The 17,584-nt window shown below is 34.6% G+C and overlaps 3 protein-coding genes across 4 annotated transcripts in view; 2 read left to right on the forward strand and 1 right to left on the reverse strand.

The window, feature by feature from the left end:
• The window catches only part of LOC115889238 (division abnormally delayed protein-like), a 186,662-nt gene that overhangs the window by 64,244 nt on the left and 104,834 nt on the right, over positions 1-17,584 (forward strand).
• LOC115889239 (putative nuclease HARBI1) lies at positions 6,162-7,626 on the forward strand. 2 transcript variants are annotated; one of them, XM_030909186.1, is made up of 5 exons: positions 6,162-6,406; positions 6,475-6,671; positions 6,784-6,916; positions 6,992-7,136; positions 7,194-7,626. In XM_030909186.1, exons 1-5 carry the CDS (start codon positions 6,182-6,184, stop codon positions 7,592-7,594), a joined length of 1,101 nt encoding a protein of 366 aa, XP_030765046.1. In that variant the 5' UTR covers positions 6,162-6,181; the 3' UTR covers positions 7,595-7,626. The 2 variants fall into 2 exon arrangements, with proteins under 2 accessions (XP_030765046.1, XP_030765045.1); XM_030909185.1 differs by having other exon boundaries at positions 6,784-7,136.
• On the reverse strand, positions 7,708-8,714 carry LOC115889240. The gene is made up of 3 exons (XM_030909187.1): positions 8,471-8,714; positions 8,256-8,388; positions 7,708-8,204 (listed from the first exon to the last, which is right to left on the reverse strand). The coding sequence occupies exons 1-3, from the start codon at positions 8,660-8,662 to the stop codon at positions 7,732-7,734; spliced, it is 798 nt and encodes a 265-aa protein (XP_030765047.1). The 5' UTR covers positions 8,663-8,714; the 3' UTR covers positions 7,708-7,731.

A 17,584-nucleotide genomic window follows, 5' to 3' on the forward strand; every position in this document is an offset into this window, starting at 1 on the left:
CGGTGAATGTAGATTTTGTCGGTAAAATCACTTTGAGTGCGCCGAGACTACAACCATTCGTGCCATAAACTTTGTTACGACTGATATCGGGAATGGAAAAATAACCTCTGTAAAATCGTCCCAGATACTAGTTTTTGTCAAAGCCCTGAGACTGTTTGATGAGTTATAACTCAAAAAAGGGGGACACAATAGATCTATTAGGTCGCGGTAATTAACTTGCCCCTTCCAATACATACATACATACGGCCATTATTCGCTGACGAGTATTTGACACGCATCAGAAGATAGTCACGCAAGGCGTTTTCTTTCATGAGCTTTTCTGTGACTGAAAAGCCCGATACGTGATGTTATCTGTCTATCGCACTCCGGACATTCAAAAATCTCATTGCTTTGTTGCTTCTTTACTTTTTGGTTGTCGCTGTTAACTGAGTTTACAATTCTTCTCTATTGAGTTCTATTGTGAGCTTCCCACTCATTCTGCATGTTAATCCCCTTTAAGTTTTCGTGGAAAATGTCCTTGTACCTTTTCAGTTGTCCACCCGGCCTCCTTTTACCGTCTACAAGCTCACCGTAAAGCAGAGATTTTGGTATGCGATTTTCTTGCATTCTGCATCTTAACCGAGATTTTGTAACCATGACTTCAATACTCTCGCAGTTAGCTTTTTGAAGGACCGATACGTTGGAGACATGATGGAACCACCGGATTCTTAAGAGTTGTCTAAGATGTCTCTGTTGCAATTTGTTTAATGCGTTCATGTGTCGGCGGTACGGCACCCAGGTTTCGCTCCCATATAACATGGTGGGGATTATAATTGCTCGGTACACTGCAAGTTTCGTTTTTGTACTCAAGTCATGATTATAGAAAACCCTGTCTTTTAATTTCCAGAATTCTCTTGAGGCCCTGCTTATCCTGTGTTGAATTTCAGAGTCAATATTGGCTGTTTCCGAAATCAAAAGGCCTCATAATATGGAATCGTCAAGGGAACGAGAAAAACATCTTCCTTAAGCTTCATTTCCCTAAAATTTTTGTCTCTAGTATATACAAAACGACTGTTATCCACCTCCATCCATCTGCCATACTTTATTATCCGGATAACGTTTTGGTTGAAATATTGCCGGAGTTCTCAGACCGTCGACATTTTTGCCGAAAACGTACCCGACCGCCAAAAATAAATCGCCACTGCCATATTTCAATCTGGCTCGACGCGCGCGATACTTCGCATACGACGACATTTATTTGTTTTTCTTTCGCACTCTCTAGATAGATGGAAGCTCCCAGAGAAGGACGTGAATATAGAGACTAATATTACTAATTTATGCAAATAATGATATTACTTCACGTCAGCAAGTCATCATCACCATCATCATATAAGATCTCGCCCTTGCGCTGCAAATTCCTGCTATATAGGAAAACATTTAATGGTTTTAAACGAGAGGTAAACTAGGGTTGCCAACCGTCGCCTATTTCAGAGGACAGTCCTCTTTTTGATCGTACTGTCCTCTTTTCTCTGGCGCATCGAAAAAGTCCTCTTTTTTACACACCAAACTCCAAATCTATAAAATTATCGTCTATCGCAACAATGCTTAATAAAATTGCTAATTGGCAACACCTGGCAACAGCATGTCTTTTGCTAGCTCCACTCCGGGCTCCACTCCTTCATTCAGAAAAGAAATATTTACGTATAAGAAATATTGGTGGATGCGTTAAGAAAGTAAAAAAGGCCATTAACTGTATAACGTTTACATAACTTTTGGGTAAATTCTTGACATTTTGAGCTAGGCTTAAACGTTTTTTCGTCTGTTCTCTTTTTTTACACTCGAGTCTATTTTTAATTTTGAAAGTTGCCAACCCTGGGTTTTAAGCGAGAGCATTGTGCTGCGCTACAGCTTACTACATTTTTTCATCTTCTACCAGTGTTACTACACTTTGTAGCACTGCAACGCAGATTGTAGTCTAGCCCAGTGTAGTGCAAGTGAATCGACCATTATTTAGCTACTACTTTTAGTGTGATTGCATATTTACCAGTTCAACGTACATGACCCTCATTTTATTTAAGTTCATCTTTAGGCCTGCTTTATTGCTGACCTCATTAAGATAATTTATTTCTACTTGTAACTTTTCATGGCTGTTAGATCTGTTTTTAGACTATTCTTCTTCCAATCTGATTTGTCCCAGATGTTCTCCAAAGTTGCTGTGAACAAATTTGGAGTAATGTTTCGGGTTTTGGAGTAGGTTTCACTGTAACTACTTTGCTGATGAGGAATTTTGGGTATTCAGGTAACGCAAATTATTAATTTGTGTATAATTGTAAAATGTGGCAATTTTGCGGTTGTATCTATAGAGAAACTGTTGGACTCTTTTGTCTGTTGGAATTTCTCGATTTACTTATTTCTCTGATCATAAAAGCGGAGCTGGAAAGCGATTTGACGCCGATCGAAGACGTGAAAAAGAAAAATCACTAGTCCCCGTCGATTTGCGATACTGACTTCCGGCCTCGGGGAGTTTGTCTATCGGAAATGCATTACTGCACGATATATCTGGATATTATGGAGAGAATTCCGATGATTAGCTATAAAATGGTTCAAATGTCTGGAAGGTAGCTGTCGTGGCTGTTTATTTTTGTTCTTTAAAGTTTTAGACAACAATAAAATAATATATGGCTTGTTTGAAAGTGGTAGACAATGATGAGTTCTGAAATAAAATATCTTCTAAGTTAGACATTGTCTATAATTTTGAAATTATATACTTACTAACGTACTACGTTATGGTCAGATGTTTCAAATATGCAGGTCGCACAACGCTCAATGGAACGAAATATGCTGGGAATAACCAAGAGAGGCCATAAAAGAATAGAGTGGACACGACAAAAGACCCAGGTAATAGATGCCATTAACAAAGGAAAGTCTCTCAAATGACAGTGGGCAGGACATGTGACAAAAAGAACGGACAACAGATGAACCACAAAAATTACAGCATGGTACCCAAGAGGAATTAAGAGACCTAGAAGAAGGCCGAACCTGTGATGGGACCATGATATTAGGCAATTAGCAGGGATAACTTGGGTCCGCATAGCCAACAATAAACAACAATGGGCTCAACTACAAAGAGAGTATGTGAGGGAGGCTACACCATAATTGGAAATGGTTGAATAAGCTGAAAATGATGATGATGATGATGCTTGCACACATAATTATGAATAGCGAAATTTGATTTAATCATGAAAGGTATTACAGTCTATCTCAGTTAAGACCTAAAGCTTTAAAAATTCATTGTGATTAATGCTGGAACAAAGTCTTCGTAAAAATAAAAGTCTGCTTAAAAGTTTATCTATAGTTAACGTATTATTTCTGGACATAAAAGCTCCATTCTGTAAAGAAATCCATTTGAACAACAAACAGAACCGTTTGCTCCAAAGAAAATAGCAAAGGGTTTTAAAAATCGACTGTCAAAATACGCTTTGGAAAATATTCACTGAAGCGTATTTAACTCGGCTATACCTAGGAATGCAAATCGGCGATAGGATGTTTCAAAGTGTCGATACTCTGGAATGTCGATTCTATTTTGTATCGATATTTTCAATGCGGTACATTGCAAGTATCGATATACAATGTGTTACAAAAAGCGTTTTTGATATGAATAAAAAGTATTTTACCACAGACCTGTTTTTTTTATCATTTTGAATTGCAAAACACGCTTTTATACGCTAGAATAAACAAGTTTAGAATGAGTCCAAATGTAAAAACTTTTTAGTTGTTGAGATCAGTCATAAAAAATGATCTGACTGGATGAAATTTTATAATTTTCAGAGTGTTTAAGTAAATATCGAAAATTAATGACATATTTTTCTTTCGCTGCTCATACTTTGGAAGTTATTTTGCTCATATATGTTTTGTGCAACGCCAGCTTTACATACGAAAACAGAAAAAGCGCTGTAATATGTATAAATTGCAAGGGAGAAATTAAATTGTGTAATGGTTTTTCAGCAGACGTCGGCGAAATTTTCACGTGCCTTACTTTTCGTTTGGCCGCTGAAATAAATGTAATAATGCAAACAAAACTATTTAGTAAAGGAACGCGTATACGATGTTATGAAAATTACGAACGAATTTCAAAATATTTGTATCATGTCGTAGGCTAGAATCGCAATATCTGTCTTTTTATGAATATTTAAGTCACTTTTTGTAACATATTGTATTAAAAACTTTCAATGAAACTTTTTAAAGTACTGGATTGGATCAGGCTAATACCTATACCTCCACAAAATATCATTGATTGCCATTCTCAGCCGTCTTTGACGCCCTTTTTTAGGGTTCCGTATACATTGTAGAACATTCGCCAAAATTCACGGTAGATTTGATAAGCAAGGACAGAAAGACAGTCAAAGCTGTAGTAGGTTTACTAACAGGGCATTGTAAGCTAAATAGGCATCTAAAGCTGATGGGATTGACAGACGAAGCTATGTGTAGGTTCTGCCAATCTGAAGAAGAAACCTCAGAACACATTTTATGTCGGTGTGACAGCCTGGAAAATGTGCGGTTTCCGGTAATAGGCAATGACAGACCATTGCCAAGGAGCTATATGGAGGGTTCAGTCATCAAGTTGCTAAACTTTGTGAAAAGGATAGGACTGGAGAATGTAATCTAAGGATCAGAAGAGGACCACATGTTAGCCATGACTTCATAAAAAGCGCCATTTTTTAAGCTTTTCAGCGATATAAGCTATACTATGTTTTTTCAAAAAATTACCAGCCGTTATAATTCTTATCTTGACTAAGTTCACTTAGATCGGAGAACACAATCTCATTAGCGATGTGATTATCTACAACTTTTATCTGAAAACTTTTTGTCTGAAATAGATTATAATGGAATTAGGGACAATTTTTAAAATAGCCAAAATTTGTTTTCTTCGAAATATCTCTAGTCATGAACTTTTTCAAAAATCTGAAAGGCGCGTATTTATGACCCCACAAAACTGCAATTCTTTCCCAATTTAACCGACTCTCTATCTCCAGTAGTTTCCGAGATACCCATAGAGAACATCCTAGGAAACTCACCTTTTTGAATATGAAAATGAGCTTATAAACTTTTTTTTTTTAAATTTTTAAAGCCAATTTCTCTAAATATAATACTGCAAAACAATTAAATTGTTCTTTACTAAATACCGAGCTAAATACATAATAAGTAAATGTCTACGATTAATTAAACATTTTCTGTTTATGGCGTCTTTATTTTATGCAACGCCGGCGTTTGTGTAAACGCGAAAAACGCCCTTATCTATTGCAGCGAATAAATTCAGCTCAGAAACATTATTATTATTTATTGGCTCGAGATTTTTACCCCTCTGTAATATTTCTAGACTTCATCCCTTAAAGTTGATTTATTTGTCGAAAAAAGATAGAGATATCTTTAAGGCATCATATAATTTTGTATTTTTTTATTTAATTAGATTTGTTTTATCCTTTAAAATAAAAAGAAAACTTTCGGCATGACACTTTGACCTAGTTGCTACAATATCATAGAGCACGGTATCATCATCATCATCAACATCATTTTCAGCTTATTCAACCATTTCCAATTATGGTGTAGCCTCCCTCCCATATTTAGATACTCTCTTTATAGTTTCTCTATCTTTCTCTAGTAGTCTGCTAATTTCCTAATATAATGGTTCCATCTCAGGTTCAGTCTTCTTCTAGGTCTCTTAATTCCTCGTGGGTACCATGCTGTAATTTTTGTTGTCCATCTGTGGTCCGTTCTTCTTGCTAAGTGTTCTGACCATTGCTATTTTAGGGATTTGACTCTGTGGATGGCATCTATTACCTAGGTCTTTTATCGTATCCACTCTATTTGTTTACGGTCTTTCTGGTTATTCCCAGCATATTTCGTTCCATTGAGCGTTGTGCGACCTGCAGTTTCCTTATGATGTCCGTTTTAAGTGTCCAGGACCCGTATTCTCGTTTCTCAAAACGCTGTGCGTTTTAGGTCGCTCGCCACTTTTGACGTCATATTCGCATAGCGCAATGCCGAACGGTATTCTTGTTTGATTTTGCTACACGTTTTTAAAAAACGCTCTCCACTTTGAAAACGGCTACCATAAGGTATCTGTTTTGGTAATCGAACGTCAAAAAGTGAAGTCTCATTTTTTTCTGAAGTATCTGTGTTTCAATAATAATCTAAGATAATAATGGATAATTTTGAACAAATTGCGATTAACTTAATAGAAAATATAGAAAATGCCGAAGGACAACGGCGGCAGCGGTTTTTTCCGGATAATCCTTTTGCATTATCAGATTATAACTTTGTTAAGCTATATCGGCTAAGAAAAGAAAATGTCCAGGATTTAGAAAACTTGCTAGGCCCTTTTTTGCCAGCCCAACATAAAGTAGATGCGTTAACCAATAGAAACAAGGTAAAAAACGACTAAAGATAACTTCTATAATGGACATTTTTGCCAACTTTTTGTAATGGTATTTGCAGATTTTACTTACTTTACGCTTTTTGGCCGGTGGAAGCTACCAATTAGATATAGGCAGAAATCAAATGATGAAAGTAAGCCAGTCTTCAGTAAGTAGATCACTCCATAGTGTAATTGACGCATTCAACCATCATAATATTCTGAATACTTACATTCATTTTCCTAATTCAATGGAAGAGTTGAGAGATGTTAGACAGAGGTAAGTATAGTACCTACATTAAAAAGCATTATAACACGTTTTACTCACTGACTATTATAGAGTAATTTTATGTTGAAAGTACCTTACATAAATCGATTCCTATATTTTTTAGGTTTTTTAATCTGTATCGACTACCAGGCATTATAGGGTGCATTGACTGCACCCATATCGCAATTGTAGCCCCAGTTATAAATGAACATATTTACATGAATCGAAAAGGATTTCATTCTTTGAATGTTCAGATGGTAGGTAGTAAGCGGAATAATATCATTACACTTTACTTTACCGTCCCAGTTGTATATTATGTGTGTTATTTTAAGATATGTGATGAAAAGTTACGCATCACAAACGTTAATGCACGTTTTTGTGGTAGTACCCATGATAGTTTTATATGGCAGAATTCCAACATAGAACGTTTTCTAAGTGAGCTTCCACAAAATGAAATGGGAAATTTTTATCTATTTGGTTGGTAAAATATTTTACTCTTTAGGGAAAAGTTTCTTTTCCAATAATAATTTTTAGGGGATTCTGGCTACCCGATTCGGCCTTGGTTAATAACACCATTTTTACCTGAACCTGAACCTGACACCCCAGAAGCAAGATTTAATCGTCGATTTAGAGCAATTCGGGTTACAGTTGAACGATGCTTTGGGCTTCTAAAAAATAGATTTAGATGTCTTTTGAAGCACCGTGTTCTTCATTATACACCAGAAACAGCTGCAAAAATTGTAAATACCTGCGCAGTTCTTCATAATATTTGTCTTGAAAACAATATTCCCTTATACAATGATGAAGAAATGATGGGTTTCAATGAGGTGGAAGGTGGAAACCTAAATGAGAATATTAATCATATCCCCGACAATAATGTCCTTGGACGAGGACGGGAAGTACGACAATTATTAGTAAATAATTATTTCGTTTAATAAAATATACTGAGATACAAATGTCTTTTATTCTTTCAAAAATAACACAACACAACACAAAATTTAAAACATTACAAAAACAAATTAACAATAACAATAAACAATAACAGTAAACTAACTAATAATACATTGGACATTTATTCGTAATGTTCAATAAATGTTTTATTTTTTAAAAATTCAGCACAATTTTCGACCCCAACTGCAATCCTTTCCAAAGTTTCAGATTGCTTTTCCAAAATTTGAATTTTTTTTTCATAATAATTCTTTTTTAATTCATATTTGTCCCTTGCAATTTTTATAAACTTTTGGGATGCTTCAATTGAAGCAGTATGATTAGTTTTTCTTTTAGTTTTTTCAAGAGGGACTGCAGATATAGCCCTTTTCTTGATTAGAGGAGGTCTAACTCTTGTTGATGTTTTAGGGCTATTATTAGAATGATTTTCATTAGCTTTTTCCTTATCAGCCTCATGAATTTCACCACAATCAGTATCTTCTGATTCTTCGATATAACTACCTTTGGGTAGTGAAACTGTTGCTGGTTCATTGATGGCAGATACTAAAGGTAATCCAATTTCAGGCACGTCTATGCCTGAAATTAAAACATCGCCACCTGAAAATTTATACTTAATTAAATGGGTCAACAAAATTTATGAGAAAATACCTATAATATTTAATATTTTTTGGTCCATTTCATCGGGCCCATCTTCTTCCGGGGGTCCACCGCCAGTCATATTCATTGACCGCTTTTCTTGCGCTTTCTTTTTTTTGCTCCTGCATTTCATATCACTCCAACACTAAAATAAAAAAGTTTTTTATTTTTTATTTCGCGTATGTTTTATTAAAATGCATAAATGGGAAACGGGTTGGTATACATACCTTTCTCCATTCCTTCCAGGACTTATTGCATCCAGGAATGCTATTTAACCTATCCGTGATTTCCGCCCATTTTTGATTCATATCAGCACTTGTATATTGGTTACTTATTTTTTGGGTAACCAGTTGAGGATTTTCCTCCATAAACTCTAACAATGTTTTTTTCTGAGTTTGGCTCATTTGCTTCTTTGCCATTTTTTAACAATATTAAATTATTATTATGTGATTAGAACCAAACAGCGACTTTGGCAACAAAACGTCACGAAAACTTCAAAAATAATTTTGATTGATTTTTTTAAAGATTTTTGTATTGAAAACATTACCAATTTAATTTTTTAGTTTTGTTCCATTGGCATCATTGAAAAATTGCAACGTAGTCATGCTGTAATTTTTGTTGTCCATCTGTTGTCCGTTCTTCTTGCTAAGTGTTCTGACCATTGCTATTTTAGGGATTTGACTCTGTGGATGGCATCTATTACCTAGGTCTTTTGTCGTATCCACTCTGTTGTAATCGGTCTTTATCGTTTTGCTAAGCGAGTGTTTCGCTTAGCGTTTTGAAAACGATACGTTTTCGTGTATGAAAACGAGAATACGGACCCAGGGCCCGTATTCTGTAACTTTGAAAACGCTAAGCGCTTTTAGACGCACAGCTTATATGACGTTAATTTTCGCTGAGCGCGCATTTAATTAACGATTTCGGTATTCTTGTCTGAGGCGCTTAGCGTCTTTACTGATTGCGCTCAGCGCTTTGAAAACGGTTGCCTTAAAGGATCGTTTTGCTTGTCGAACTCTCAGTGAAAATCGAAAAAATTGTGATTTTGTGCTTTATCTTGCTCTTTAGTGAAAGTTACTACTTCTTCTATAAATTCCTCAATAAGTAATTGATAATTTACGACTTGGCAGCTATAAATATTGTTCAAAACATCGAAAATGCTCAGAAGCGACTTCAACACTTCCCTCGTATAATAAGAATAATGACATATCCATAGAAAAATAGCTTGACATAACTCAACAATAGGTTATGAAATTCATGTAACATTGACATTTTTCATTGTTACATCCGTCAGTTATCAACTTTTGACTATTACCTACATTAGAAATTGTGATGTTGCCAATATGTGCTCAACGCGTATCCAGAACACGATTCGCATGGCAACGAGAATACCAAAATCGACTGCCTTGCGTTTCGCTGATCGAATACTTGCGCTCACCGCTTTGAAAGCGTAACGTTTTTATGTCAAAGTTGCAGAATACGGGCCCAGGTTTCGCAAGCATAGGTAGTACACATTGGTCGAATGTTTTCTTCTTTAGATAGAGTGGCATTCTAGATTTGAATATGATTGAGTTTCTTCCATAATTACTCCATGCAAACTTAATTCTTCTGTTGATTTTTGGTAGTAAGATCCCGAGCTGTATATTTTAGTTGTCCCAATTATATATATTCTTATACTATTTGTTGTGTTATTTATTAGAATATCATTTTTTTCCACCAGTTCGTTGTACATTATTTTAGTTTTTGCTAAATTTATTTTGAGACCCACTTTATTGCTGGCTGTATTTAGTTCATGAATTTGTGCTTGTAATTCTTCAGGACTATTGGCAATTAGGACTATGTACTCAGCGAATCTTAGATGGAGATTAGAGATATTCCCCATCTATTTTTAATCTTTTGTTGGTCCAGTCCAGTTGACGGAAGATTTCTTCTAATGTTAATAAATAATTATTACTGATCATTTTATTTCGTTAGAATTCTTAAATAAGCAAACATCCTTTTTTAAATTTTGCATTGTTCCGTAAAACATCACCTCAAATAATTGAGATATAAATTATCAAATTATCATATTTGTAATAAGCTTAGTAAGCTGCTAATTAGTCTATACTTAATGTTTAATTTCTTAAACATTTAATTATTGGCAATAAACGAGATTGGTATTTGTTGTTAACACACGACTGATAACGAAATTGTTGATTAATTTTAGTTGGATGTTTAGCGTTTATAGTGCAATAGTTCATTTTAAATTATTTTTTTCTCGAATTTTTTCGATAAGAAAGTTAAATAATATGATTATGAAGGTTATATCGACTTTATATTGGAAATTTTTCTCATGTTTTTCAATATAAATTGGATGTACAGCTGGTTCCAAAAAAATTGAATACGACTCTTTAGACATTTTTTCGAATATTTGAGCAGTGTATATTTATGTGTCAAGTATTTTGACATGTTAAGGTTATTGTGATATTGTATAAAACAACTTTGCTTTTGACAAAGTGGCAAATAAATTTTTCAGAACGTCAGCATGACATGAATAGAGAAATGGGGGACTGGTATCATAGAATATACTGCCCGAAATAGTAAAAATATGTTTTAAATCGTATTCAATTTTATTGGAACCAGCTGTAGAGCCTAAAGCTTCATTTTGGGCACCATCAAATTGTCCAATTTTGCCTATATTTAACCGACTTCGATCTCCTTTTTTCCGAAAGCCCAATGATGAGGCTGAAATTTATAGCACCCTGTACAAAAAACGCAGTTCAAATAAAAGCTTGCGAACAAGTAAATATTTTGTTAGATTCCCACAACTGGGTATAAAAAAGTAATTTGCATATATACATATACTTTCGGCGTTTTCAAAAGAATAAATATATGTATATCAAACTGATATTCCTTTTCTAGATCAAAGTAAACTAAGCTATACTTTATATTTTCCCGTTTTATTTTTACAGCTTTCCTTCAAAGATTTATTTTGGAATTTGTGGCAATTTTGCAGATGTATAAAAATTCTATTTCCAGGATATATTCAAAGCCTTGAAAGCTTCGTAACTGTGGTTTTTATTTGTATTTTGAAAGATGTTTTGTTTTTAAATGACGACGTAATAAAAATATTTTTTTGAATTTTTAATAAAAAATCATGAGCTGGACAATAGATCAATGTGATATTTATGGAAATTTGAATATCAATAGTAAAAATGATATCCATTTCATTTATAGATTATACTAACATTAAATGAAAACCAGATATATCCCTAATCAAAACAAAATACATCCCTAGAATGTAGAATGTAGAGATCTATTGTGTGTTCCCCTTTCTTGAGTTATAACGAGTTATAACTCATCATACAGTCTCAGGGCTTTAACAAAAGCCAGTATCTTAGACGGCTCCACAGAGGCCAGCTCTCCATCCTCGACATTAGCCGTACCAAAGTTCATGGCACGAATGGTCGTCGTTTTGGCGCATTCAGTGATAAGGTATTCTAGTGTTTTCCCCTTTTCCCCACAGAATCTGCATTCGCCGTTGTTTCTCAGCTTCAACCTACTGAGGTGTTCGTTGAGGAGATAGTGTCCTGTTAGAAACCCCGTGACAATCCGAAGATTGTTTTTACTTAAATCAAGGAAAACCTTTTATTTTTCTCGGTCGTAAGTTCGGAGGAACTTTTTCGAGTGTCTTAGACCGTTGGAGGACACCAATTCCAAGTTAGGGATGGAGTCTTCCAGATTCTTCAGTTCCGCTTTCAGCTGGTTCCCGTTTGGAAAACAGAAAATACATCCCTAACAAAGGAGTTCATGGAACACTATTAGGAATAAAATTGTTATTGGCTTTCTGTTACATGACACGTAACTGAAAATATTCTTTTCTTGAAAGACAATATATATTTTATAAATCAATTAATTTTTTAAGGGGATATAATTAATTTTGATGGTGACCGGTGGCGTAGAGGTACAGGCTCTCGTCTACCAATCTCAAGGTTGTGGGTTCGAATCCCACACCCGGTATTTCATCAGCCGACTATTTTTTTTTAAATAAAAATAGTTTGGGCACCTAGGTCGACTCAGCCTTAAAATGAGTACTTAGGATTCACAATCATGAGGTAATAATAGGCGGTTGAAGCGTATTGCTAGCCACATTACCTTCCTTGTATACTGAACGGCTCTAGCATTGCAAGCTGTACCTTGCTACTCCCAAGGCGTTAAACACTATATACGGGAGCTATTATTATTATTATAATTAATTTTGTCCAGTATTTCTAATTATCGCATCAGACAGAATTTTGTAATTGTACCCAAAGTGAATATAAAATATAAAAAGCCAGCCAACGTGGAGAGAAGTAATGACAGCAAATCAGTTTCAGAGATTAACTTTATTAAAATATAGTTTTTGAAACTTTGATGGGTGATTGTAACTGAAATTCTTCATTATTTTTATATTTCACTCTGATTTAATAGTGATTTTTTGGTCCTGTTAATAATAATGCATTTTTAGTTTAGTTTGATCAAATGACATAATAAATTAAATATATTAGATAGTACCTAATAAAGTAGGTCTCAAAATGAACTTAACAAAAACTAAAGTAAGGTACAATGAACACACAGAAAATACATTTTTTTCAAAAATTTTCAAGTTCCAGTGGTCCTGAAAGTTTAAGCGAAATTTTTTTGAAGTTGTCAAAGTAAAATATCTCAGTTATTTTGGACTTGGGAAAACGGTAAAAAGAAAATATGTTTCTTTTATCGAGAACTACCAGCCCTGAAAATATTCGCACTTATTTAAGACTCACCCTGTAGTAGATGTTTCAAATAAACTGAAACTACATAAATTCAAATTCAAATTAACAGTTACTCCCTGATAATGGTTACTTTATACCTAGGGATTTTTTCTTTTTATACACACACAAAAAAATGCTGAAATTAAATAACCAACTATTGGAATTATATTCCTGGACATTAATTGGACATCTACAGACATCAGTAATCATACTAATAAGTTAGTATAATTACTGGTTATACTAGTAATTATACTAGTATACGTAGGTGTACGATACCCACCGAGTAGGTGTCCAAAATATCGTCTCCTTCAAGCTTGTCATTTTCCGTTTATTTTCCAGCGCATTCAATGGACCTGTAACAGGATTTTACAGATCCGTAACTGGTCGGTCATCGACATTTTGGTTAGTTAATTGTGCGTCGCATTCCCGTCGCAAAAATAAACTGGCACGGCTTTCAAGACAGAGAAAAAGAGAAGCAGAGTATCGTTCTGTTTTTATTTTGGTACTCTTTCAATCGCGACCTTTGCGATTTTAACGATCAGCAGTAAATGTTACGTCATTGGAATTAATAATAATAATATTGCTTTTTGTATTACGGAGCGACCAATTATTATTTACCGATAGAATAATGTCATGTACTAGAGATGCATATTTTTATTTTGCACGACAATTTGACGCCACATGTATCTTTGGTTGGATACAATTCACTAAAAAAGACATCCAAATTCGATTTTATATTAAAAAAAACAAAAGATTCACCACCAAAAAAGGCAAAAAAGGCTAACCAAAGCAACCAAAACTCCTTCGTGCAACTTTGTGTCGATAGACAGTCAATTTTTATTCGCAAGAGCCTCGGCTACTATCAAATTTTCGCCACTGGACGTCAAACTGTCGTGCGAAATAAAATTATGCACTAGAAATGATGAGACAGAAATAAAACAAATAAATCCGTTATTCAGAGGCAACTGGTGATCCGGAAGAAAGTAATGGAGAGTTTTGCATAACATAATTTTAGCTTTCCATTACTTATTAACGATAGGGCGAATTATTCCTTGTTACATATAGAATGATGTTACTATAGAATAAATCTAGACTTTTTAATATAAAAATAGTTTAATGATGAAACAAGAATAGGCCTAGTGTCAGACTCGCGACGAACTTTGGTCTGGAGAGCATCTGGAAGACGAGCACGCTTGAATGCAGCTCAACCCCGTGTCCCGTTTCAAGGGGGAAACATTATGCACGGAGCTCGAATTTCTCTTGTTTTTATTGATGGCACAAGGAGGGGTACCTCATATCTTAGAGACGTTTTAGAGCATATTGCGTCCATTTCGAGGGGCAGGGGGGGATGAATTTGTTTACATGGACGATAATGCGCCTCCCCATTGCACTTTAGCTTTTCGCGAATTTTGTGAGGAAGAGGGTATAAGAAAATTGTGGTGGCCACCGATGTCTCCAGATATGAATGTGATGAGCATGCTTGGGACATTCTAAAACGCCATATTGCCAAAAGGAATGGAATGATCCCCCCGTACCTTAAATGAATTGAAAATTGCTGCGCGCGAAACATGGGAAGCCATTCCTCAACATCTTCTGGACAACTTAATTGAAAGCATGCCACGTCGTCTCACAGCTTGCATTGAGGCTCGTGGAGGCAATACAGACTATTAGTTGTGAGAAATAATTAAAATTGTTTTTAATATTTTCTGTTTAAAATGAAATTTGTTTTTTTTTATTTTCACTCATTATGAAATAAAATTATAATAATAGCCTAGTTGCACTTAGATTTTTAAAATTTTATATTAGTTAATCTTGTAGTAAGCCAATATGTGCAAAAATATAAAAAGAATCATATTAGGTCCAAAATAAAATAAAAATATCGTTATGTGCAATAATTTTGGCCATGTGTGTATTATGGACTACTTAATTAACTGTTAATAAAAATACTATCTTTATATTACCAACTCTGTACTTACTTCTTTATGGTTAAACTATTTATTTCGTTCATAAATTTATTATTTCTTAAATGTCTAAAATGTCTTTAATAAAAAAGTTTAGTATCTAACTCGAAAATGATGTCGACTGTAAATATCAAATGCACAAACTAATAAAAATACAAATCATCAAACTTTCAAAACAGACAAATTAGGAATATTTGAATTAATTATTATTTAAATAATGATTTAAAAATAACTGGACGGATCACCAACATTTTGTGAACTAGACCATAGACGGTTGTTAACATAGATGCTGTCATGTCATCTTCGTACATAAACTAGAAACCTGTACTTTAATGTCTTTGCGCCGTCTGGCGATGCGGAAGAAACTAAATTTATAGTTCTATAAAATTACTAACGAGTGTCTAGGGCCTGGCTCCCCGTCAGTGGCGAAATTCCCAAACTTTTCTCCAGAAAGGAACTAAATTCATGTTTGACATATTAATTAATAATTTATCTTTATATTAAGACATTAGCATTACCTAAGTAAGGTTAAAAATCTTTTATTTCCAATTTACATACATATATTTATCACTTTATTTATAAGAATAATTTAATTCATGCCAATAAATCAAGTCGAAGTAGCTTTCGTATAATGGTATAAGATTAAACAAACACATTACTTTATCAACTGTTTGACATTATCGTTTAAACTCACGCGTTTGTACGTATAATTCTCCGGATTTCATTTTACGAATTCAAATACAAAGAACGATATCTCATTCAGCGCTGTAATATCTAATGATGTCCGTGCTGTTAAATATCAAAATGTCCCTCCGATGTGGTCCAATAACATTTCTTTGTTTCTTAATAATAAACCTAAAAGGGTTCACATTTGCCCGAGCATAAAAGACCCAGAAAAAGATTAATTAATGAAATTATTTTTCACTGGTTAATATGAAACGTAAACATTCCCTTTAAACAGCCATCGAGCTAACTTGGTTTTGGCTCGTTTCATAATTTATCACAAATATTTATTAAAATGTGGGGGCGAAGTGGTAATTAAAGGGTCTAGATACCGTAATATGCTGTAATGTTTATTAAAGACCTTCGTTTAAAGTCGAGGATTCCATTAATTTACGTACAGAAGAGACAAGAGTCAAGTTTGTTGTAGTTACGTTTGTTTGAGGTTGCTCATATTATAAACTACTGACGTAAAAGTGATTAAAATAAATCATCAGTAGAAATCCTTGTAACTACAGACTGATATTTTATTGCTGTATGAGATGAGATTTTTTGAGGTAACTACTTACTGCCCTGGTCTAATGCGAGCATTACAGATCTATTTTGTGGTCCTCATCTCTTCTCTAGGATTTACTCTACAGTTGTGTTCTTTTTCAAAAAGTTCAATAAGTTGGAGAATGAACCCTTCCAAAATGTATAAACTCTGCAGGTCAGTAAATTGTTAAATTCTATGATATATGCCTAGTAAAATATAGAATACTACCACGACTACTGCAGAGAATGAGGAGAGGAAGAAGAAATCATAGACACTGGAAAACCGACCATTTAGAACATTGGGGTACAGTGTTTTGGAGGGACTGGAGGAAGCAGCAGAAACCAAAGGAACGATTGTTAACAATTACTAGTAAAAGCTCAGATTCACTGATGTAGAATGTAGAATGTTTAGGAGGGGAGTTAATCACCGCGACCTTACAGATCTATTGTGTGTTCCCCTTTATTGAGTTATAACGAGTTATAATTCATCATACAGTCTCAGGGCTTTAATAAAAGCCAGTATCTGAAACGGCTCCACAGAGGCCAGCTCTCCATCCTCGACATCAGCCGTACCAAAGTTCATGGCAGGAACGGTGATCATCTCGGCGTACTCAGTGATAAGGTGTTCTGGTGTTTTCCCCACAGAATCTGTATTCGCCGTTGTTTCTCAGCTTCAATCTACTGAAGTGTTCGTTGAGGAGATAGTGTCCTGGTAGAAACCCCGTGACAATCCGAAGATTGTTTTTACTTAAATGAAGGAAAACCTTTGATTTTTCTCGGTCGTAAGTTTTGAGGAACTTTTTCGAGTGTCTTAGACCGTTGGAGAACACTCATTCCAAGTTACCACTGGAGTCTTCCAGGTTCTTTAGTTCCGCTTTCACACATTCACTGATTTGCTAAGACTGCGCCAGTAAAAGTTGAACAGCTATTTTTTTACCAGTGAATGCTAGCGTTCTCTGGACCCTGGACGATAGCAGTGAGTTTAAAAGATTCAGTTAGCGCGGTTTCCACATGTTGTAAAATATAAGGATAAATAAGGATAAGTTGAATATTAGGCAATATAAGGATAACATTAAATTGGGCTAAACGTTGGCATCGTTGACAGACATCTGGCGTAAATTCGCTTTGTTTTTTGTGGTTAGGTATAATTGTTTTGTTATCGTTGTAAAAAGTGCTGTGCGGTATTTTCCCTATGGAAGAAATTTTCTGTGAAAAATAAAGGTGACGTTTTGATATGCTTGAAGTAGCGGGTTTGAAAAAACGAATAACTCATAATCGAATACTAACTAATAATAAAATTCGGGCATACTTTATTTTGTCCACGATGAAGAACTTTATTATAAAACCTTGTACCATTAAG

Source organism: Sitophilus oryzae, unplaced genomic scaffold (assembly GCF_002938485.1).
Source record: "Sitophilus oryzae breed Bouriz unplaced genomic scaffold, Soryzae_2.0 scaffold_811_pilon_pilon, whole genome shotgun sequence".
NCBI lineage: Eukaryota > Metazoa > Arthropoda > Insecta > Coleoptera > Curculionidae > Sitophilus > Sitophilus oryzae.

Bases quoted from the DNA above. Each gene is read 5' to 3' on its own strand.
- LOC115889239 (XM_030909185.1), top strand. From the start codon at position 6,182: ATGGATAATTTTGAACAAATTGCGATTAACTTAATAGAAAATATAGAA. The intron at 6,407-6,474 runs GTAAAAAACGAC...TGGTATTTGCAG, and splicing joins CGTTAACCAATAGAAACAAG to ATTTTACTTACTTTACGCTT. The intron at 7,137-7,193 runs GTTGGTAAAATA...AATAATTTTTAG, and splicing joins GGGAAATTTTTATCTATTTG to GGGATTCTGGCTACCCGATT.
- LOC115889240 (XM_030909187.1), bottom strand. From the start codon at position 8,662: ATGGCAAAGAAGCAAATGAGCCAAACTCAGAAAAAAACATTGTTAGAG. The intron at 8,389-8,470 runs GTATGTATACCA...TTTTTATTTTAG, and splicing joins CCTGGAAGGAATGGAGAAAG to TGTTGGAGTGATATGAAATG. The intron at 8,205-8,255 runs GTATTTTCTCAT...ATAAATTTTCAG, and splicing joins AAAAATATTAAATATTATAG to GTGGCGATGTTTTAATTTCA.